The 24,389-nt window shown below is 39.7% G+C and overlaps 1 protein-coding gene and 1 pseudogene across 2 annotated transcripts in view; both read right to left on the bottom strand.

The window, feature by feature from the left end:
- LOC143885072 (ARM repeat superfamily protein) overlaps positions 1–16,388 on the bottom strand; it is a 45,012-nt gene extending 28,624 nt beyond the window's left edge. Inside the window, exons 1-5 of one of the 2 annotated variants that reach the window (XM_077389037.1) lie at positions 16,145–16,388; positions 13,447–13,923; positions 8,732–8,797; positions 7,523–7,662; positions 240–366 (exon numbers count right to left, since the gene is read on the bottom strand). In XM_077389037.1, coding sequence (XP_077245152.1) covers positions 240–366; positions 7,523–7,662; positions 8,732–8,797; positions 13,447–13,923; positions 16,145–16,231 — 897 coding nt within the window. In that variant the 5' untranslated portion in view covers positions 16,232–16,388. The remainder of the gene's footprint in view (positions 1–239; positions 367–7,522; positions 7,663–8,731; positions 8,798–13,446; positions 13,924–16,144) is intronic. The other variant, XM_077389038.1, reaches the window with a different exon arrangement.
- Positions 16,389–21,310: 4,922 nt separating this feature from the next.
- LOC143883537 (wall-associated receptor kinase-like 20 pseudogene) lies at positions 21,311–23,362 on the bottom strand (annotated as a pseudogene).
- Between the last annotated feature and the right edge of the window lie 1,027 nt (positions 23,363–24,389).

Here is a 24,389-nt window from a genome sequence, read left to right as displayed (position 1 = left end):
TCACATTACACGCTAAAATGAACATATTCAAACATTCAGAACAATATCAAGCCACAACCACTTTGACATTTCATGAGATATGGCTTAATGATCGATAGGGGTTGATGTGTAGAGATATTTTAACTTCTTTGGAAAAAGTAACATAGTTAAATCTACTAATTTCTAAGATGCTCATTGTATGCAGAAAGCAAAAGCAGCATGTCATGTAAAAAATACCCTGAAGATGTTCCCTGCTGTACCTTTTCTAATAGCTGAGGATTTAACGTATTTTCAGAAATCCACAAAATACGGCATAAAATATATTCTGGTTGCAGTGCTTGAGCCCAAATAACAGATACACCACCTTGGAGACACAAAGCTAATAACCTGCATCAAGAAAATGGCATTTATTGTAATAGATATCATAAACGTATGCACTATGTCTATATGCATCCCTCTACATTACTTTTTTAAACAATTATATAAATGGGATCTTGAAGAACTATGCATTCAGAAACGGAGGAGCTTAAGCTAGAATGTGAGGACATGTTCCAAGACAACTTAATAGAGAGAGTACATCACATCATGTGTATAACATGTAGGGATCACCCAAAACATGTCTAGTATTACATCTTGTCAGTTTTGCACTAGCCGCAAAGAAAATTGAAGGGATACTATTGCTACGTCTGTGCACAGTAATATACACATGACTGGTTAACTTGGTCGTCCAAGTGCATCAACACTGCAGTAATGTACTTGTGAAGACTGTTTGAGATAGTACATTGCCTTTCTTACATACAGTGTGCGTATTTTTATTTTGAACTTTCATTCATTAAGCGCACGTATGTAAGTTCATAAGTTCAGCATTTAATAAAAGAGACACACTTCTCTCTCTCTCTCTCTCTCTCTCTCTCTCTCTCTGAAATGGCAATATATTGAAAAGAGAACCGAGATGGTCCTCAAGGAGCACAAAAGATTACAAAGGAATACAAAGAAAACGATAAAACAAACATCTCACGGAGGAAGATAGTCAAACCACTCCAACCCCACTCTATGAACCCCAGATATAGCAAGGGAGTCTGCTTCACCATTTGCTGACCTCCTAACATGCTTAAATACAATAGACGAATCCAAGATAAGATCAGAGATTTCCTCAAAGTAGCTAAGAAATCTCCATGGAGGAACCACTCTCCCCAACAGCCAACTAATAACATTGGAGGAATCACCTTCCACTATCACTCTATCATAAATCTCTCTATTCAGATGCTTTATCCCATGATATGCCGCTCTGACTTCCGCTTCAGAAGAATCACTTCTACCAATTGGACCCGAAAAAGCCCAAGAAACCAATCCTAGCGAGTCTCTACAAAGACCTCCTACCCCAGCTGGACCCGGGTTACACAAGCTGGATCCGTCGAAATTGATCTTAAAAAAGCCTTCAGGAGGGGCTTCCCATTTCTGAGCAATCTTTTCTCTTCTAACACCTTCAAAGCACACAATGCGCCACCCCTCCCAAAGATCAAAGGTTGAAACAAATCTGAATATCGGGAGGCTTTTTGCCCAAAAAATAGCGAAGGCGATAATTTTGATGAATAGCCAGTAAGAGGACTTAGCCACTCCCTCAAAGACTCTCGAATTTCTTTCTTTCCAAATAACCCACCACATATCTAAAAGGCAAAACTTCCATAGCACCTTCCCTTTCTTTTTTCAAGGAATGAAATCCCAACCCTTCAATAACTCAAAAACTGAATTTGGGAAAACCCAACTAATATCAAACCTTTTCAGAATGAGCCCCCAAATCTCTGTCGCTACCTTGCAATGAATAAAAAGATGATCGATAGATTCCCCGTCTTCCAAACAAAGAGAGCAATGATCAACAAGCCAAATACCCCTCCTTCTTAGGAATTCAATAGTCTGAATCCTCCCAAAACACACTGCCCAGCTGAAGAACGTCACCGAAGGAGGACAGTGGAAGTTCCAAACACCAGCGGATAGAGGGGTCCCTGAAGCGGGCACCAACCGGAAGTAGAAAGATTTCAGAAAAAACAACCCCGAGGGGTCCCAAATCCAAATTCTTTTGTCAACCCCACTTCTTTTGATATAGCAGCCCTCAATCAATTGAAAGAACTGAGAAATAGAAAGTAACTCTCTGTCAAAGAAATTCCTCCTAGAACTTGGCTTCCAAATCACCTTATGATTAACCTTCTCAAACCAATCACTCACCAGTGCTTCCTTGTCCAGCGCCACCAAATACAAATCAGGGAATAGAACCGCCAAAGGATCGGCGGAAGACCAAGCATCCAACCAAACCTAATGCGATCCCCTGAATAAACTTTAAACCGAACACCCGTCTCAAAGCTTTGCCTAACCCTAAGAATATTCCGCCATATAGTCCCTCCTTTCTTACTATATGTATCATCTGAACCCCAATTCCCATGCAAGAACCCGTACTTTCTCCCAATCAGTTTTACCCACAAAGATGATTGCTCCACTCCAAAGTGCCAAAGCCACTTACCCAAGAGAGCACGATTAAACTCTTTCAATCTGCGAATCCCCAAACCACCATTCTTAATCGGAATACAACCTTATCCCACTTCACTAAAGGAATACCACTGTTATTATTTGAGCCTCCCCACAGAAATCTTCTTTGGATCTGTTCAATTCTCAAAACCACACTGACCGAGCAGTTAAACAGAGATAGGAAATACACAGGAATATTAGCCAACACCGCCTTGACCAAAGTCAATCTCCCACCCTTAGAAACAGGGTTTCTTTTCCAAGTTTCCAGTCTTCTTTCAATTCTTTCGACAATAGGAGTCCATAAATCTCTACTCGACCTTCCCACCCCCAGAGGAAGCCTAAGATACGATGAAGAAAGAGACTCCAATTTACAACCCAAAATTCTTGCAAAACCTGAAGCTTCGCCAGGGGATAAGTTTATAGCAAACATACTTGATTTCTGAAAAATTGATCGTTGGCCAGTGATCATTTCATAACATCTAAGAGTAGCCTTTAGGTTTAAAATCTTACTCATATCAGGAGCACAGAATAGGAGAGTATCGTCTGCAAATTGAAGAAGCGAGACTTCCACCCTATCTCTTCCAATGATGAAATCCTCAAACATCCCCCTACTACTTCCTTTTAGCATCAATCTACTAAGAGTTTCCACAATAATAATAAAAAGAAACGGAGAAAGAGGATCCCCTTGCCTTAAACCTCTGGAAGACTTGAAAAAGCCTTTTGGATACCCATTAACCAGGACGGAAAACCAAGCCGAAGAGATGCATTTCCTCATCCATCCTCTCCATCGATTACCGAAGCCCATCCTCCCAAGAAGGAAATCTAGACAATTCCAGTACACTCTGTCATAGGCTTTCTCCATATCTAGCTTACACAACACACCTCCAGCTCCACTTCTCGAATACGATTCGATAGCTTCATTCGCTATAAGGGAACAGTCCAAAATTTGCCTCTTACTAATGAAGGCACTCTGACTATCAGATATAATATAAGGGAGCACCATAGAGCCGATCAGCTAACACCTTAGCTAACAACTTATAAAGGCAACCCACCAAACTAATTGGGCGGAAATCAGACACCCTAGAAGCACCCTTAATCTTGGGAATTAGAGTTATAAAAGTAGCCCCTGTACCCCTATCAAGAGACATACCATCGTAAAACTCCTTAAAAAATCTTAGAATATCACTTTTAACAAACGGCCAACATGCTTGGAAGAAGGCTAAACAGAACCCATCAGGAACCGGAGCTTTGTCTTTAGGTAAAGAGAATAAACCTTTCTCAATTTCCTCCTCCTCAAACAGCACTTCCAGTTTCGAATTTTCCTCCACATTCAAACAATTAAAGTCCACCCCTTCAGAGATAGGACGAGAGATACCTTCTTTAGCATATAGTGAAGCATAAAATTCGACAATTGCAGAAGATATATCTTCCTTACTATTCACCAAGAGACCATTCACAGAGAGAGATTCGATCCTATTCGTCCTCCTTCTAGCACTTGCCATCGCATGAAAATAAGTTGTGTTCTTATCTCCTTCCTCCAACCATTTCACCCTTGACTTTTGTCGCCAAGAAATTTCCTCATGCAGCAACAACCCTTTATGTTCTTGTTTTACTTTTCCCAACTCCTCCCATTCCTCCTCAGAGCTTAAACCATACTCCTTCCATCTCTCTCTCTCTCTCTTTCTATTCTTCTATCATTCTCACTCTCACTCTCTCTTTGTCTATTCTTCTCTTTAATATGGTATCACAGCGTATCTGAGACCCAAAAGTTCAGAACCAGGGTTTCTATGTAATTTCTTACTATTCTTCTTCAGATATTCTTGGTTGGATTGAAGAAAAGGGATTTCTCCATGTGTCGTCAACCTTATGACTCCCAGACACCTTTTAATCCCCTCGAAACCTTTAATCATCTATAAGATCTTTATATTAGCTGCCATTCAAAAAAATCATCCTTATTTTGGTGTTTATTACCATATTTTGTTGAGTTACTGCATAGGATTTGAGGGTTGGTTATAAAACCTAGGTTTTTATTCAAAAAAATAGAATTTTTGTGAAGATCTTCAAATCTATAGCCCTACAACATGGATCGATGAATTTGATCCTCTCTAATAGGATCATACCCTATGATTTGGCCGACACTTTGAATTTATTGTTGACACCTGTCCGTGTCGACACTCGTTTAAACACTTTTAAATGTACCACTTAAGTGTTAGTAACTTTATATGTATATTCATGTCTGAGTGTGCCACTATTTCTAGGTTTTTAAGGGTTTCCATGTCAGATACCTCATATCCGTGTCAAAACTCAGGCACATGAATCAGTATCCACAAATCATGATTATATGTACTTTATATTTTAGTCGTGTCTCCATTTCTAAATTTTAGGAGTTTGCCGTGTCCGACACTTCGTGTCCATGTCGACACGCGACACTCGTGTCCGTGTCCGCAAATCATATATCACACCATTGTCTAAGTGATACAAGAAGTGATTTCATGAAGAATGGAGGAATGCTAAGGGAGATGTGTTGGTGTGAAGTGTTGTGCATTAGCGTGGTGCCCTATTTGATATGTAATAGCTAATGCTCAATCATCTGTTACCAGGTGTATATGTGCCAAAGGGCACTTTTGTCTTTGTACTCTTCTCTTTTATATAAATACATAAGTGAGGAGGAACATACCCTAACCCATTCTTTCTCTCATCCCTCTTCTCCTCTCTAACTCTCATGGTATCAGAGCCCTAGGGTTTGGTTCCCTTAGGACCACCATTGTTTCCCATCCCTCTTCTTCTTCCTCTCCTCTCTCCACGCTAAAACCCTAAACCCTAACTTCACTCCACTACCTCGCCCCCAACCCCCCTACGATTACCCCTCCAACCCACCCTGCGATTACCCCTTCCTCCCATACTAATAACATCATGTGATTACCTCCCACCCCCCTGCGATTAACCCTCCCTCCCCACCCCCTGTGATTACCCCTCCTCCCCACCCCCTGCGATTACCTCTCCTCCCATATTAATCGCACCGTACGATTACACCTCCTCCGATATTAATCTCCCCCTGCGATTACAACTTCCTCCAAGCCCTACGATTACAACTCCCTCCACCCCCTACGATTACACCTCTCTCCCCATCCTCTGCGATTACCCCTCCCTCCGCTCCTGCGACTATTAATCGCACTGGACAAACCCTCCCTTCCACTCTCAAAGAACCCCACCCCCCTCTACGATTCCTTCTTCCCTTAGTTGAGCACCTTCGTACTCCTCTCCCTTGAATCTTTAATACCCCCTTACTCTTTCAAACCCATCACATTTATGGGTTAAACCCTCTTCTCTTCCTTATAATCTCTTCCCGCGGCTCCGATTGTTTTACACTCTCACTAGTTCCTTCATATAGCAAGTCCTATAATGTCTCCTTGCCCTCTTGATCTCCATCGGGGCCGCGGGCTTCTTCTTGGACTTGACTAGTGTTCTCTTTTTATTTCCTACCTTGCCGTTGTTGTGGTTGGGCGTAGCCTTCTCCTTCTGTCTTCATGGATTCTCCCGTTATTGAGGATTCCTCTCTCGGCCCATCTCATGAGGCCCATGCTACTCCCTCCACCTTCCGTCCCCTCTTCGTCTACCTATGCTCTGTTTGTGGACACTTCATTTCCACCGATGACAACAGTTAATTTTGACGGGTCCAATTATCAAAATTGGAAGATGGCTGTCGAGACCTACCTCCTTGCTCACGATAAGATCAATACATTCGCGAAGACCCTCTCTCCTCCACCGACCCTCATTATGCTCAATGGGAGCAGGATGATGCTTTGATTCGCACCCTTCTTTGGTAGAGCATGGCCCCTTATATTCCCGGCACCATGATGTGCCTTCCGACCTCCAAGCAAATCTAGGCCATACTGTTATTCTTTACTCTGGGTCCACAACCTCACAGGCATTCGTGCCACCTATTCGGATTGGATGCATCTTCGACGTGGTGATGCCTCTCTCTCTCTCTCTCTCTCTCTCTCTCTCTCTCTCTCTCTCTCTCTCTCTCTCTCTCTGTATTACAGTCAGTTATTATCTCTTTGTCAGCCGCTTGATGTTTTCATTCCCCTAATAAATAGAGAGTGAGCAGCTTGAGTTATGTGGGCTTCAGATTTTACTCAGAGAATCTTCAAGGGATTTCTAAAGATCTTAAGAAGTGATGTCCATGACTTGTGCAAGGACCTCCAAATGATGCATAGAATTTATGAAAGCAATGATAAGTTTTTTCTTTATTATGCTATATCCTGTACTGTGGGTTCTTCTCCCAGTGGGTGTCTCGATTTTCCCAACAGTCCTATGACCTCCTCCCTTGTAAGTTACTAAAGTGAAAACTGTAAAAATTAGTAAGTTAGTAAGCAAGTTACTAAAGTGAAAAGACTTAATTCATTGGAATGGTTTTCCTCAATGTTCTTTCAAAATATTTGTTGACATGAAGCTTATGAATAAGGATTTTTATGCACGGACCTGAAAAACGTCAAGAATGAGTTCATTATTCTGTTGTCTAGCCAACGGGGCATACATGCGTTGGTTTTTTGTGTCCCGCCAATGGGGATTAATATGTTGCTTTTTTTATCCCACTAGTGGGAAATGTACACTGGCCCTGTCGACAGGTATTTCTGTAGGAACTAGTTCCGACACCGTGGGCCGTCGGTGACTAAAATAACAGGGCTGTTGTTTCTGGAATTAAGCCTGTGACCTTGAGGTGTTCACTTATTTCTGTTTTGCTCCGTTCTGTTATCGTATCATATCTTGAGTTTCCCTGCACAATGTTAAGTTCTTTGATCCCAAAATGGTTCATACAGAGTACAATTTTTATTTGGTAGATTTGATTATTAATGGTCTAAACTAAAATAAAATCATAGTACTGCAAGGTATAGAGGACTGCATGAATGACATAATGATAGACCAATCAACTAGCATTCAAGGTGCAAATGAATTATATCCCCACATCCACTTGCAAAGAAAGAGAGCAAGAGTAAAAACTGTAACTTATTTACATTACCGGAAAGTTTCAGAAAGACACAGGGAGTCATCCAAGAACAGTTGGTCAACAACTGTTTCAATCAACCTATGACTAGAACTTATGAGATTTCTTAGACCTTCATGACATGCCAGGTTTGCAATGATTCCCAGGCAAATCTCCTGAAGAAAAAGAAAGATAAATCTTATCTACACTGAAAGTTTTTCTTGTTAAAAAATTGTCCCAGGTCAAGGGTTGACAATCTTAGTGGAATAATATGTTCAAAAGCTTCTTAGAAAGGCATTCAAAGAGAGAAGATAATTCCTGAAGAAGAAGAAAATATAGAAATAATACAAGCAAGTAGATTGGAATGTTTATGAATTGATCAAGAAATGCATTAATTAATAGAGTAACATCACAAGTTTAACCTTGCATTAAAAATCTATTGCGCGTTGAGTTTCGTACCATTCTCTCATCCAAATAAAATAGATGGTCACTGTTTGTCCTACTTTGTCTACGCTGAGATGACAGTTACGTTTGGACATAAGTTTATACTAGGTTTATAAGAGAGATCAACTAAAATTTTAAAATCCATATGCAATGCCAATAAAAATATTTGACAATTTACAAGACCAAAAACTAAGAATTATAGAGAAATTCTATGTGCCCGAGCATGAAGTCCCGTGCAGGGGACACCACCCTTGATATTTTATCCATCAGCAGCGCACTTTTAAGAGGCTGCAATTGGATTAATTATCAAGGGCGGTAATTTTGACGTACTGCCTGCACTGGACTTCATGCTCGGGCACCATATAAAAACTCAAGAATTATGTATGCCTTGCTTGTTCTAGTAAAATATCAATATAAAAATTAGATAATGAGCTAAATATTTTGTCAAATTCGACATTTGAAATGGATGTGCATCTCTATGTTATGTTCCATGTACAAATCTCATATTAAAGCTGCAGAGCCAAAAAATTTAGTTTGCTAAAACTCATTAATGAACCTTCTTGTCAGTTGTAAGTATTATTTAAATAGTCAAAAAATATATATAACGGAGTCCTTTTGGTGGGTTTGTAGACATAGGCAGCATTTCCAAAAACAGGATTTTTGGATGCCTTTACTGCAGGAATATAGTAGCTGAAAGTACAAAAGATCATTTACATTGGAACAACACATCAACCACTGAAAATGAGTGAACTAAAAACATTTCTGCTATTATATGTTCAATGCAGATTCCATGCATATTACCGTGATCCGGACAGATTTGGAAACATTTAGATTTGCCAAAAGCACATCAAGTAAAAGATTCTCCACCTGCGAACAGTAACTAATATCTAGTCAGAAAAAGTTAAGGTTTGCAGAGTGACGGCAATTAGCAGTCTCAAAAGTTTCTAACTACTAATTAAGAAAATAGCATATGATTCATGCTTCAAACTTAAGTCACATAGAAGCTAATACTTGAGCTCAAAAGTCAAATGTGCAAAAACAAGAAAGTAGAGAACATATAAAACAATTAGAATTTTAGGCTTCCTCTTGGGATGGAGACCGAAAGTAGGGGTCCATGCCTTGGCCATTCCCATATATCATTAAGAATTTTCTTTGAAGGATGGGGTCTACGGCATCATGATTGGAACTCTATGGTTGAAAGGATCGAAGTCAAGGATAGAGTGATGGAAAGGCGTGACTCTCCTTCCCTGGGAGAATCACCCTCCTAAAAGCTTGTCTATGCAACATTCCAACCTAGTTATTCAAAATTCCATCCTATACAGGTAATAAAATGGAGAGGGCCAAAAGGAATTTCCTATGTAATGATAACCCTATTTCTAGACGGGTCGATTTGGTAAAATGGAAGTATGGTTTGAAATCTCAGTTTCGGCGTCAGCCAGAAACGAAATTTCCACCGAAATTTCGATGGCAATTTCGGTTTCGGTGGAAATTTCAGTATAAATCTTATAATTTCGGCCAAAATTTTTAAATTTCGGTTTCGAATTTAAATTTCGTTCCCTGCTGTAATCTGAAATTTCGGCCAAAATTTAAAATCATGAATGGAAGCAAGCTTTTCTTCTATCAGGGCTAAGGGGCTTGGGGTGAAAAGCGAGAAATCGGAATATTGTTCTCCATACTAAATAGTGGTGGACGCTTTTCACCACCCCCAATGATCTTTGGTCTGGACTTATCTTTGCCAAATTTCAGTCCCACGAAAACCTCCGCATTGTTGAATGGAATAATGAGAGATCCCCAATGGACGCTTGTCTTTAATATTGTTACCGACAATGTTAAGCATATTCTGGGAAATGAATCAAGAACCTCTTTTGGCTTGATAAATGGTGTGGATGGGAATTCCTCTTCAGCAGAAGAATTCCCTAATCATATCTGAAGTTGTAAAGCCCCTAAGCAAATACTGAGTTGAGGCGATCTCAAGCACTAATCACTACCATTCTTCGAGAAGGCATCTTGTTGTGTCCCTCAAATTACTTTGTTGAAATGTCAACGAACAAATTGAAAAAAAAATCCATCCCCTCAAAGGAGACCCAAGATGAGGACATTTGGACTTTCCACTAGGTCTAGTCTTTTCTCTAACAAGTCCTTGTATTTTTTATTGTGTCCTTTGTGGAAGCAAGCATTTCAATTATCCGGCCTCCCCTCCCATCCTCAATAGCCATTTCTTTCCTTTGGCGGGTCCACAGAGTTAAGATCTCATTGAAGATCAACTTATAACCAGAAGAATAGTTGCTTCTAGGGATTGCATTTTTTTATGGTCGCTCCCAAATGAGACCGTGCCCATGTTTTCATCCAATTTGGATTTCCCCATGTGGCAATTCTTATTTAATTTGTTCCATATTACTTGTATTTGCTTGATCTCCCAAGTTTAAGTGATTCTGGAAGTGGTGGCAAAAAACTTATGATAACAAGAGGAAAAATTGCTTATGAAGGACTCTTCCCTTTGGTCCTATGGATCATGTGGAAGGAGAGGAATTTGTGGCAAAAACAAAACTTCTGATAATAGGAGGAAAAATTGTTTATGAAGGAATCTTTTTCTTTTCCTTTTGGTCCTATGGATGAGATGGAAGGAGAGGAATTTCAAAATCGTTCAGAACAAATATAATAGATTTGGCATGGCTATTCCAAAAAGCTAAGGCCCAAGAACATCTTACGAGGAAACACTAAGGAAATGCTTCAACTCAACAACAATGAATGCAGTAAGGAGAAGCCAAGACAAACAGGTTAGAGTGATTTCTTCTCAGAGAAAGACATAACGATGGTCCAAGCCTAAATGGAACAGGCTAGCAATAATCAACGCACTGGAGTTATAGAGCCGGCCAGACCAAAAATATCTTCTTGTAAAGGTGTCACACTCGATTCTTTCGATTGGGGCGACAACCAAAATGTGATAATCTTTTGTTTCGATAAATTTGATCATTTTTCACCTCTTCAATAAAAGTAATAATAAAAGAGCTATGATATCAAGATTATTCTATCAATATTGGCGATCGACTCTAGAGTCATGATATACTCGTGCTCCTAGTTCAACACTTCCTAACAAACCAGTTACCAATAACATGCCTCCATCAATGCAAACTTTCACATCACCAGTTATATACTACTTGTATTTTTTATTATTCCCGGAGAAAACTAGTGTAAATCTTTAAGTTCATATAAACAAATAAAACAATTTTATATACTATCAACTATAAGCACATGTTTCATATTCTTTACTCATATTAGAAACTTCTTAAGTGTGTCCGCTTCTTGACTTTTTTGAGAAAAGACGCTTCCCTTATCCTAAATCTGGTACTGCTTCATTGAATGAAGTGATATCAAGACGCATGTATAATATAACTAAAACGTACTCAAATCATGCCCAACACATTAATGGCCAAATAGGCCATATTTATAGACCATATATATAAGACAGATGGACACTAGGTGTCCCATTATTATCGGCACACAGAGCTTCGATTAAACATATGATCTCAAGGTTATATTGGAAATTCGATTAAAAAAATGGTTATACTGGAAATATTAATGAGTCTACTATAAAAAAAGGGCGGCCCAGTGCACAAGGCTCCCGCCATTGCGGGTTCTGGGGAGAGGGCTAGATGTACGGAGCCTTACCCCTGCTTTACAGAGAGGCTGTTTCCGTGACTCGGACCCAGAGACGGATCCAAGGCGTGGCGAGGGAGGGCACATGCCCCCCTAAGAAATCTCAAAAAAAAAAAAAAAATTTCCTTTATGGCAAAATAACTTTTATACCCTTCGCCCCCTTCTAAATTTCAAATTTTCTATTAAAGAGGCAAATGCCTTTTTCATCTTTTTTCAAAACCAGATTTACTTAACCCAAATCAGTTTCTATTTTTTAGGGAAAGTTGCAAAAAATCAGTGATTTTGTTTTATAGAAATCGATTTACAATCGTTATTGCCTTACACATAGGGTAGTAAATCGAAATCAATTTCTATTTTGTAGGGAAAGTTGCTAAAATCAGTGCCTTTGTTTTATAGAAATCGATTTACAAAGAAGTTGCAAAAAAATTCGTCTCTTTCTTGCCTTGCGTAGGGTTTCTTGTTCTTCAAGCCTTCTTCAACCTTCAGTCTTCTCAATCTTCACGAGGTTTTTTTTTCTTCAATCTCCACGAGTACGAACCGGCTATTTCAATAAGGGGTGTTTCTTTCATCATCTTTCACTCTCAATCTCAATCTCTCCCTCTTTCTCTCTCAATCTCTCCTCTCTTTCTCTCTCAATCTCTCCTCTCTTTCTCTCTTAATCTTTCCCTGTTTTTTCTCTTAATCTGATTGTGTCTCCGACAAAAAGAAAAACCCTTAATTCAGGTTCAAGAACTTAATCTGATTTTGGCCATGTTTGGATTGAGAGAACTTATTGGAAAAGTCTGGAAAAGAATTTTTTTTCCAAAATTTCTTTCTTTTTTTATTGATTGATGACATAGGCTACGGAGTTGGTGTTATGTTGAGTTCATGTGCAGGACAAGTGTTTGTGGGTATTGCTCACAGTCGATATTTTTTTTTTCTATGCGAAGGAAAAGTTGGGCATAGTTATTAAGATGCTCCCCATGTATTTGACGGTATTACTAGAAGACTTATACTAAGATATATTCCGTGAATACTCGAAAGTAGAACTTTGGTGTAAGGAGTTTCAACTTGAGGTTTCGTTCTGATTGTATGTGGAACTTTGAGCTTGTCCTCAACTCTATTTAAATGCTAATGTCACTACGTCAGTTCATTTTAATTTCGGCCATTTCCTAATTGAAGCTTCCTTGATTTCCAATTGCTTTGACTTCATTGCGTGCAAGGGAAGCCAAAGTCTACTAGATACTTCTATTATAACAACCTTTGTTTGCGCCCCCCGGGAGCCAAATTCCTGGCTCCTTCCCTGCTCGGACCCGTGACCACCAGGTCACAATGGAGCAACCTTACCGTTGCGTCAAGGCTCGCCCTCTGAGTCTACTATGCTAGAATAAAATAAAGCAATAATACCTAATATACACATTTATGGTCAAATAGAAAATATTTATAGACCATATATATGAAAAAGATGGCCACTATGTGTCCCATTATTAGCTTCATACAAAGCTTCGATTAAACATGTGACCTCAAGTATATAACACAGATGGCCACTAGGTGTCCAATTATTATCTTCATACAAAGCTTTGATTAAATACGCGACCTCAAGGGTATACTGAAAATTCGATTAAAAAAGGTTATACTGGAAATTCGATTAAAAAAAGGTTATACTGGAAATATTACTGAGTCTCCTCTGCTAAAATAAAATAAAGGAAGAACAACTGATTTACAGTTTATTTTAAACTCAATTCATTGGCATAAATTTAGAAGAAGGTTGAAGGAAGGCAATGCAAATGAGACAACAACTTGCAATATTGAATAAATGTGTGGATTCAGAACTGAACATTCAAGTAAACACAAAAAATTAAGAGAAAAAATTCAAGTACCATTAGCTCTGCATGAGTCTTATTTGCAGAAAGGTCCCACAAAATGCAACCATACTCTTCCCATGGGTCTTCTTGCGTTAATACTCCAGGACGGTCAGAATCATCATGGAAAGCCCCATCTCTTTCTTTGTGTCCAAATTCAGGGTTCATTCTATCATAAATGATAGTACCGGGAAAATTTTTCTGGTTTACAAGATCATTAGTAACCTCCTTTCCATTTTTTTCAGTCGACTCCTGATCGGTAGGCCTATCAAGAGTTCCCATATCCCCATTTTTATTATCTCCACAGGTTAAAGTTCCATTATGGGAGACCGAGTCTGTGATTTGGTTCATGCAATAAGTTTCTGATCCCTGAACAGAAGCATGGTGGTTATCCACTCCTTGAAAGTCACGCTCAATTCTGACATCATGGGGTAAAAGTTTCCGTATCAAAGAGATTATATAGCTGGGATCAACTGTTGTTGAGATGTCAAATAACTGCAGCATAGAAGGCACGGTAACGCTATACGTAATGCTGAAAAATAAGCTTTAATTTCATAAAAATCATAGATTATGACACTTGTAACAGATTTTTTCACACCTTATTTTCCACCATTATCTAAAGACATTTCATTACAAATAAAGGTAATTAATTTCTAACGTTTCTACACCTTATTTTCCACCATTATCTAAAGACATTTCATTACAGATAAAAGCTAATTAATTTCTAACCTAGCCCCTTGCTTGGCTTCTCATGAAAATAAACAGAATCAATGAAGCCAATTAAGTGAAAAATTCATGTTTCAATGATAGAATAGATTGGTAGCATTCCATGTTACAGAAGAATATAGATGCAACGAGGCCCATCATGTACATGTACGAAGGAGCTTTCCATCGATGTACGGAGGGGTTTTATTTGGGGTTTTATGAATAATTTGTAGGTTACACCATTTTTAGGGGTTTATGAAAGCAAAGAATAAGATCTTCGTAGGTTGGTTTTTCCCAATCTCAAGAACATCCTTTCCCCTCACCTTTTCTTTCTTCTCCTTCTCCCAGTGTTTAAAATGTGGATGTGACGCGGAACGCGACCAAGAAAAATCCTTGTCAACTCGCCGAGGACGCGGCCAAGAATGCGGTTGGCGCGGTCATAACTCGGGAGAGTCAAAGGAGTTTTTTACGACTCTGTAGGAGAAAACGCAGAATGCGGATGCCGTGAAACGCATAACGCTTCTGATTTCTTCTTATTGAGTTTAGTTTATGTTGTAGATTTATAACATATTATCAAAGCAAGTTTTGATCCAGATCTAAATGAGAACCCTAAGGTCAGATTCAGAGATTTATCTCTATTTGGAATTGTTGATGATCATGGATAGCAAGGATTGAGTAATATGTCCGAGGTTAACCAAAAGGTAACCACCTCCATGGGAAATAGTTATAATGACCACTTAGGATTGATGATTACAATGGTTAAACTGTATGGAAGTAACTGTTTGGAATGGATTGAATCAGCTAGGATTTTTTTTAGTAGCCAGAGAAAATTGGGTTGGGTAACATATCTGGGAAGGTTAAAGAATTCGTAGAAGATGATCCATCCCATGATGATTGGGAAAGTCAAGATCTCAGCATGATGGCTTAGCCCTTACATTCGATGGGGCCAAGTATTAGTATAGGTCTTTTTTTCTTAAGGCTCAAAGGATATATGGGAACCAGTAGTCCAAATTAATCCTCAATGAGAGGATTTAGCCCGGATCTACCAGTTGCATATGGAGTTTGCAAATATGTAGTAAGGTAACCTATCTATAGAGGATTACTTTCGACTTCTCACGTAAAAAATGAGAGGAACTTGACCACTATCAGCCCATAACACCTACTCACAAAGAGATTGTTATGTGCATATAACTATGGTGCATATGGGTATTTAACTATTTATAATCGAATTATTGTCTAGTTGTGGGAATGTGTTTGAGTTATGGGTGTGAGTTGTGGTGTATTGATTGAGGGTAGTGGGAGTTAGTTTTTGAAGATGTGTCTTGTTAGTGGGTGTTGGTTACTTGTTAAGTGTTATGTAAGTGGGTTAATGGGGTAGTTATGTGGCACTACCTTCATTCTTGTATTTAAGAAGTTTATGTTAATGAAAAGGGGAAAGAAGATAATTTACAGCAAAGGAAACTTTGTTTTGGAGAGTCATGGTTCCTCTCGAATCGAGCCGTTAGGAGGTCCGGTTGCCTCAAATCAACCTCTTTCTCCCTCTTCTCTCTTCTGATTTTGTTTATTTGAGTTACGGCCGATTAGGCGCGTAACAGAGATAAAGAAACTAATCGAGCAGTGCATGATCTTTAAATTTCAAGCAGGCTTCACCCAGATCTAAAGTTCCAAATGGTACAAGTGCCTATGAAAGATAAGGTATCTCATCTTAAATCTTTCTACAAATTATATTAGACGAAAAGGAGAAGATAACTGAAGATGGGTAAATAGCGAGGCCGATAGGCTAGGCTCTCTCTATGTCTCTCTCTTGAAATTATAACCTATGCATTTGGATGTACGCCAAAAATTAAAATGAGGGCCTGTCTATATTGCAACCTGAAGACTGAAGGCTCTAATTCAACCCAAATTGAAATCTGGGGGTGCATTCAGGCGCTCCCACAAGTATCGACTAGGGTTCAAATATAATAGAAATTTGGTTCAAATGTTGAAGCAAAGAAGTGAAGAACCTGTTTACCTCGGAAGAAGTGGCAGGAGGATGATTGGAAAGAGCCCCATATTCTCCTTCACCCTCTTCTTCTTCTTCTGACTGTGGGGTCGTCATAGCGAGCTATATGTTAGCTTTGGTGAGAGAAACAAAACCTCAGCAGGGTTCAGCACAAATTCTCCCCCTGTACTAACCCTCTCTCCCATGTTAAATTTTGTATTTCCTTCCCCTTTTCTTAAGGAGCCTATACACCCCAAAATAGTATTAGGGTAGCAAAGAAAACTGGGAATATGTAATGTCCAGTATTTTTCGAAAAGGTACCGTGGGCCCACTTCATAGGATGATCCAAACCGTTGTAAAATAAGGCTGTACCCATAGGATGGTTCTAACCATCAGATCTGTAGTGAAACTGAACATTAGGGAGACCTAGATAGATTGGAGGGTTAGGATCATCCTATGGAGATGACTTTGGGGGTTAAAACATATTTACGTTATGGCCCAACAAATCTACATTTTGTTTCATCCTGTGAAGTGGGGCGTCACACTCTCTCAACTTAACAACGGGCCAACAACTGAATTGTTTAGATCTTTGAAGAAGGTGGCAACAAAGGGGCAGGTAGCAACAGCGGAAGCAAGACAAGAAACTAATAAAAATTATTCTTGGAGGAAAGTTGGCAGTGTAGGAAATCTTATTAGTATTTTAATGGAGCCGGGTTTAGAGGTGGAATTAAAGATGGTTATTGGAAAACAAGAAAAAGACTTGCAGAAGGCATTTCGCGGGGGGTTGTTGTATGAGATAGCATTCACATTGGCTCAGATTTTGTCTTCTTCATTTAATTCATGTGACGCGGCTGCGCTCTCATGCAACAACAGCCCGCCCGCAAAATGCCTTGTGTGATGGTCCCTTGCAAATGCCTTGCGCCAAAATTCAAAGATGAGAATGCGAGTAAGTTACTCCCGGTACTTTTCTCTCATAAATGGAGGAAACTCCTCTAGACCAAGAGATTCTAACTCTAAGAGCTTCCCCCTCTTACAATTCAAAACTCCTGAAAAATTACAGGATATAGCTATTTATAGATGAAATTCCAGCCTTTTAGTGACTGTTAACCGGTGCTTAGCTGTGATCACAGCTCAAGCGACACATAGCCAGGCCATGGATAACTCATCCATTGGATGATGTGGAAAAAAGGGTCAACTACGGCCTTGTTGGTTAAACAAGGGATCCAGGTGCAACGGAAGAGACCGTGGAAACTATGAAAACAAAACTTTTCCCTTTCTATTAATCCCAAAAATCCTAGATTACTAGATTCATATTGGTGATCAAAATAAAAGCACATAAGGAATAAAAATTACACCGATTGACTATCCAACTGAATAGTCTCTGCTGGATTCACTCCTTGTCTAGCTTTTGTGCTTCTCAAGCACCAAGTCCTTGAAAGTGGAAGTAGTGGCTCCCTCTAATTGCAATTGACAACGGAAGATTCTAGATCTAATCTTGAAAAAGGGTTGGATGGAAACTATACTGGAGATCTTAGGGAAAAAAGTTTCTGGACTTTGGAACTAGAAGGAGAAAACGTTTTGGGGCTCTTTTTTCTCTAGAAGGTGAAAACGAATTTTTGAAAAGGTGAAAGTGAGCCAAAACATTTTTGCCTTGGTGTATTTATAGAACTCAATTTGAGATTACAATTAAATCATAAAATAATATTATCATTAAGAGTCATGGAGTTTCTTCCCACTTTCTCTCCTATCTGGATCATAATTGATCTCGCTAGCCAATATGATTCAAGAATTCAAAATCCAACCAATCATAATTAGTTTGATCCATTGGAAAATAGGATTCAAGTATTTAACAGCCAATCAAACTGCATATAACCCATTGGGCAATAGGATTAAAGCTTTTAATCGACCAATCTCCATTGCCAATCAAATTAAAACTTTCCATATATCCCTCAAACTAATAAATTAATTTAAAAAAAGATTCAAAGGCAATAACAAATCTTTTTTCGTATTTTCCGTATGGTAATAGGTTGCCCGGGCGCACTCTAGCACGCTCGCACACAAGCACGGAAGCAGGGATATGTTTCTTTTCCTGATCCGTGCGCCCTTAGTAATACAGTAATATACACCGTATGCGTACCAAAGTGAATACACCATATCTACGATATAAATCTCCCCTATATTTAATACAGCGATCCAATTTGTCCGACCAATCTATAAATCCGGAACTATGCTCCTCCAAGGATCGTAACTGGTCAAATGAGTTATGAGTGGGATCGATCCAGGGATCCGCGGCCGATCCTACAGATCCCAAGTGGGCCCCACTGCGATCTCACGCATTGTAGTCAAACTACGATCGCATTGGGTAAGCGGTCCCCACCAGAAAATTACCTTGAAGATGATCGTCAGATCATCAAATACCCCTAATCACATCTAATGTGTACGTCCTTCCTCCAATCCTCATCTATTGAGCTGGGTCCTACGCAGTGTGGACACTAAGACCCCCCTGGGCCCGCCCAATGGTATACCTTCCTATTTGTCAGCATGGGCCCGCAAATGCATTTGCAAATCCCTTTTGAAACACAACAAATGTCTTGTAAAACCTTTTGATAAACAGTTTATCAAATCGACTAGCTAGTGATATTTTAAAGGCATACGCTGAGATCAAAACCATAAATGACTTTCCTCTCTAAAAGAGGTGGAGGATTTCTTGACGAGCATCCCTATTGAGACCATGAGTTTCCCTATAGCCCAACACTACTCGTAAGCGATCCCAAAACTCAAAACCACTATGAGATAGACCGAGGCTACAAGGCTGGCCCACAGACCAATATAATCCTTCAAGTCGAAGGACATATAAGGGGTCCTGACTGACAGAATAACCTTATCCATTTCTTTGTCCACACGCTATTATAGAAATGACCAGCTTCAGTGCGTGAGCCGTGAACCATTGACTGCACCCATGCTACCTGCTTTGGGTCCACTACCCCAGTGGTTGAGATAAGCCAATCCATTGCGAATATGGAGGCAAGTTTGATGCTGGTTGTGTTTAGGAAATGATGTCCAGTCTCAACCCCAACCAGGAACATTCTAGGTTTGCAAAGAGCTGGACGGCCATATTGCCCTTAGGCTTTGTGAATCCATGGGCATGACCATTTCTACGATGCTGCCTAAGAAAAATGGAAACAAGTACATCACACACTCCTGTATAATACCCAATAAATGTCATGAAACGAAATACTTTATTAATTAAAATGGTTTAAATACCACAATGACTAGTTTTCAGGTTTGATCTCTTTCTCTGTGGAAATGAAAGGGGTTTTTCAACCTGAACATGAAAGGGGTTCTCTGATGGTTTGTTCTCTCTCTGATGGTTTTCAACCTGGACATGAAAGGGGTTCTGGTTCCCTCCATCTCTCCCACCTAGTTTTTCCCACTATTTGCAAGAGGGGTTCTGTTTCAATGAACAAACCACCGCACGAGCCGAAGTTTCTTTCCTTCTCGTCTACTACGTTTTTGGAGTATTTTCAGGGTTGGAAAGCAGGTGCGAGAGTACAGGGTTTTGCGAAGTGTCCGCACATTGAAGGCCCTGAAAGTCAAAGTGTCCGCACATTCAAGTCCAGGGACCCAAAAGAGTCATGGACAATTTGGCGAAGTCCATGGGGAATTAAAATCCGGCGCGACTAACCCCCTCTAACGGACCCAAGTGTCTTGCCAACTAAAGAACACCTAATGCATGGCTGATGTGGCATGCATACTATCCCACATGGTGAGGGCAATGACAACAGTCTTCCTCTCGCAAGTCCTTAGCTAGTGACTCACATTTAATTCTCCACTCTTCAACTCCAATCTCTTGAGCCTTTGAGCGTCTTGGGGTACTCCAAAGCACTTATTATTATTATTTTTCCTTTAGCAATTTCTATCCGCTCATCGTTCTCAAATTCTTTTGGTCTAACTGTCTGAGCCATATCCTTGTTGGGTTGGTTCTAAGTTATCTTTTCCGCGTGTTGAAAAAGTAGGAAACTATAGAAATATTTTCCTTTCCAAAATTTTCCAGAAAATTCCGGCAATCCAAACAACGCCTAGGGACATCATATTTTCCATTTAAATATAACGTGTTGTACACCGTGATAATAAGGATATAATCATTTCTAGACTATTTTCTTTGTTATACTTCGTCCATCCAATGAGAACAACCGTCTATCGATTCCATAGTTCAAAAACTAAAAAAACTCGATTATTAATGTTACATGCGTATAATGTCACATGTGCATGGTTTTAAAGTTAAATGTGATAATTTGCAAATAATAGTTAGCATGTTGCACCATTTCAGAATGAGATTATAGTAGGCCCAGTTCGTTTTGGATTTTGAGTATTTGCATCTAATAATTAGTTTTGTACTCAAAATCGATCCTTGATATCCGAAATGGCCTTAAAATAATCTTAATAGTGAGTAAGAACTGATTTTGGTGGCATCCAATGAAGCCCCTAAGTTGTACACTTGTATATATTTATATTTTTCATTAGAAAGTCACCTACAGTAAACTCGAATTTGTATATTTTTACTGTGATCTATCCACATAAAATAAGTGCGTGTGTACGATCAAAATCGAATTTGTAATCAGTTTTGTACTCAAATCGATGCTCATTATCCTTAATGGCCTTAAAATTAGGGGTGCAACTCGGGTCGGGTTGAGGCCAACCCGACCAGACCTGAGAAACCCATTTCTCCAACCCAAACTCGAACCCGACCCGATTTCCAACCCGACAAGGATCAACACGACCCGACTCGAGGAACCCATTTTCCCAACCCGACCCTGCCTTTTTTCGGGTTCAACCTGTCTGGTTCTTATTGCACCCGACCCGGGTTGCACCCCTACTTAAAATAATCTTAATAGGGAATAAGAACTGATTTTGGTGGCATCCAACGAGGCCCCTAAGTTGTACACTTGTATATAATTATATGTTTCCATTAGAAACTCACCCACAATCGAATTTGTATATTTTTACTGTGATCTATCCACATAAAGTGTGTGTGTGTGAGAGAGAGAGAGAGAGTTGTTCCTTCACATGACATGACTGGTTTTCTATCTTTTTCACTTTGTATAAAAAGTCAGTATCGGATCCCTACCTTTACTTAGTGTCTTCACTGCAACGAAAAGTATATCGGATAATATCTTGGCATGATGGGCAACGCCATGCTAAAAAACTTCGATTACTTCTTGCCTTATTAACGACATGAATATCCAAAGACAAAGTAAAAACACTAACACAAAAAGAAACAAAACCATACTACTGTTAAAACCTGTAACCTATTCTTGAGCCAATATTTCTATTATGTACTGTAGTTCTTGGACTACTTCCTTCATGCTAGGCCTTTCACCCTTCTTCTCTCGCAAACAAGCAAGGGCGAGCTCCGAGTAGAGCTTCACACTCTTCATCACCTCCTCGGAATTCTCATGGGCAAACAATCGATGGTCCACCGCCTCCATGACCGCACCCTTTTCGGCTCGTTGCATGACATACACCACAAGGTTCACATCGTCTGGGTCCCTCGAAAAATCGATGGCCTTCTGAGAAGTTAAAAGCTCGAGCAACACTACACCGTGGCTATACACATCGCTCTTGTCCGATAATTGGTAGTTCCTATAATACTCGGGGTCTAGGTACCCTAACGTGCCCTGAGCACATGTGGACACATGACTCAGGCCGGGCTGAGCCAACTTCGAGAGTCCGAAATCGGAAACCTTAGCATTTAGCTTCTCATCGAGTAAAATGTTGGTCGATTTAACATCCCTGTGATAGATTGGAGTGTGAGCTGATGAGTGTAGATAGGCCAAAGCTTCAGCTGTTTGTAAAGCTATGTTTAACCTTGTTTTCCAATCAAGAAATGTGACACCCTTTCCGTGTAGATGATCGTAGAGTGTACCGTTGGATATGTACTCGTATATCATCAACGGCTGATCTGCTTCCACGCAGCAACCCAAGAGTCTAACAAGGTTCTTGTGATTGACTTGAGAAAGTATACCAACCTCGTTAAGCACTTGTTGGTTGCTCTTAACATTGCCTACCTTAGCTGACTTAACGGCTACTATGGTTCCATCATCGAGCACTCCCTTGTAAACCTCTCCGAACCCGCCGCTCCCAAGGATTCTTTCCTTAGAAAACCCACATGTTGCCTTCTTCACCTCCTTCAACCCATACATCTTAGTAGATTTCCCACCGTTGCTTGCTTTTAGCATGTCTTCTCTCACTTTCGCAATCTTCGATTGGTGAGAGAATTTGCCCGATTTACTTAATGCGAATGCAATTATAGCCATTGCAATCATGAAAGAGGCCAATACTCCAATTGCAACCTTTAGAATGAGGCGCGAAGTAGGAGAAAGTGAGTGATGGGTGTTTCTTAAACAAGCACCAAGAGCGTGGTCCCAATTGTATCCTTTATTGCAGAGGCAACGAGGGCGGCTGGATTTAGTGGTTGAGCATGTAGAGATTTTGGAGCAATCGAATTGGGTTTGGCAAACGGGCTCCGAAGGAGATTCCCATTGGATTTCTAACCCTTCTTTCCATTCATTAGTAGGTTTGTTAGGATCCAAATTAAGAATGCTTCTGAAAGCTCGACAGCCCGAGTTATGAAGCCTTATCTTGTAAGCTGAAGGCATGCCACCAGGAACAAAAGTACAACATGGTGTGATACTACTAGCGCACTGGATCGCACGTTGTGGGTCGACCTGGCCTGAGCCCTCTAAGTATCGATGACAGAGACTGGTTGGGGTGCAATTGAGAGGCGAAACCAAGAGGCGAGGGGAGCAATTGAAGAGAAAGATGGTATTAGACGTTGTGATATTAAAGGGGAGAGTCTGGTTTAGCCAAAGACCCTCACTCTTGTACATGTCTTGTGTGACACAAGTTCCGGGCACCCATGGTAAGGGTTGAACAACCATATGTTTATTTAAGGCTTGAATGCTTAGAACAAGATAGGAGCTTCCGTTGAGGGCGTCAAAGTAGAGCTTTTGTTTGGAAGGATCACAACGGAGGCGGTAATCGGGATCGCCACAGTTGGGACTAGTGCTTAGAGGGTATGGAACTTCCATGGAACCACAACTAGGGCAGGTTTTTTGAGAAGAAGAAAGGGTGGTTAAGGAAAGAAGAAAGATGAGAAAAATATGAAGGTTTGATAGTTTTGAGTTTCTTGCAGTCATGCTTGCAAGGAGTAAGGGAAGAGTGGGAAAGAATGCATCCAAGAAACGATAGAGTAGTGCAAATAAAAGCAGTAGGAAGAGAATAAAGTTGGGTCACTGTGAGATTTAAAAGGTATAAGAATCTATGCATATCATTTTAAACTTTGGCGTTTCTAGAACTGGGATTCCTCTTTATTTTATGTCCATGGAACTGGAATCCTTTCTTGAGGACCTTTCTAATGGTCATGCACATGTGCAATAACATTCACATGAACTCGGCTGTCCATCTAGTGGGTCGAATGTAATGATCCAATGTGTACTGATTCATCTGCTTAGGTGGTTATTGTAACTTAACATGATGGGCACTACAAGGTGATTAATTTCAATCACTAGCCATAGTTGTTCATGTGTGTATGATGGACATTGGCACCGGAAATATTTGGATATCTAGTGGAATACCTTAGTACCACTATTCTCCGGGGTAATTCCAGGAAAATCCAATGCTTATCTCCTCCTTGTTGACTGCTTAGTCCATTACTCTCAGAGCCTATGCCGCATATCCAACAGACCCTTAGGGATCTTGCACATCTCCTCCCTGTTGATTTTTGTAATAGAGATTTTTAAAGGGATTTCAATTGATGAATGTGATCTTCCACCTTCCCTGGTGTATTTGAACATGATATCATCTAAAATGTTTTTTTTTTTCTTATTAAAATAGTCTTCAAAGGTGAAGCTATTATTGACTCTTGTTACAAGTGAAATCTTTTTATACTGAATAGCTTTGAAAATTATATGTGAACAATTGTTCTTAAATAGTTTTATGTGAAATTTGTTTTGAAAATGATTCTGCTATTGAATCTCATTTGATAATCAGAATTGTTTGATATTCGCTTTGAAAAGGTAAGCTACTATTGAATCTTATTTGATAGATAAAATCGTTTTGAATCAATCATTGGATTCAAGTATGGAAAATAATTATTTGACATGAATCACTGGAAATTTCTTCAATTTCATTGTTCAAAGAATTGATTCTGGATTGTGAATGTATTACTTGTGAATTTTATGCCTTGGTATTGTTTATATGTTGACAGCTTAAT

The sequence above is a fragment of the Tasmannia lanceolata genome, unplaced genomic scaffold (assembly GCF_043159265.1).
Source record: "Tasmannia lanceolata isolate RefF3 unplaced genomic scaffold, GAP_Taslan_0.1 ptg000008l, whole genome shotgun sequence".
In the NCBI taxonomy this organism is placed as follows: Eukaryota; Viridiplantae; Streptophyta; class Magnoliopsida; order Canellales; family Winteraceae; genus Tasmannia; species Tasmannia lanceolata.
This window is presented reverse-complemented; position numbering and strand designations above follow the sequence as displayed.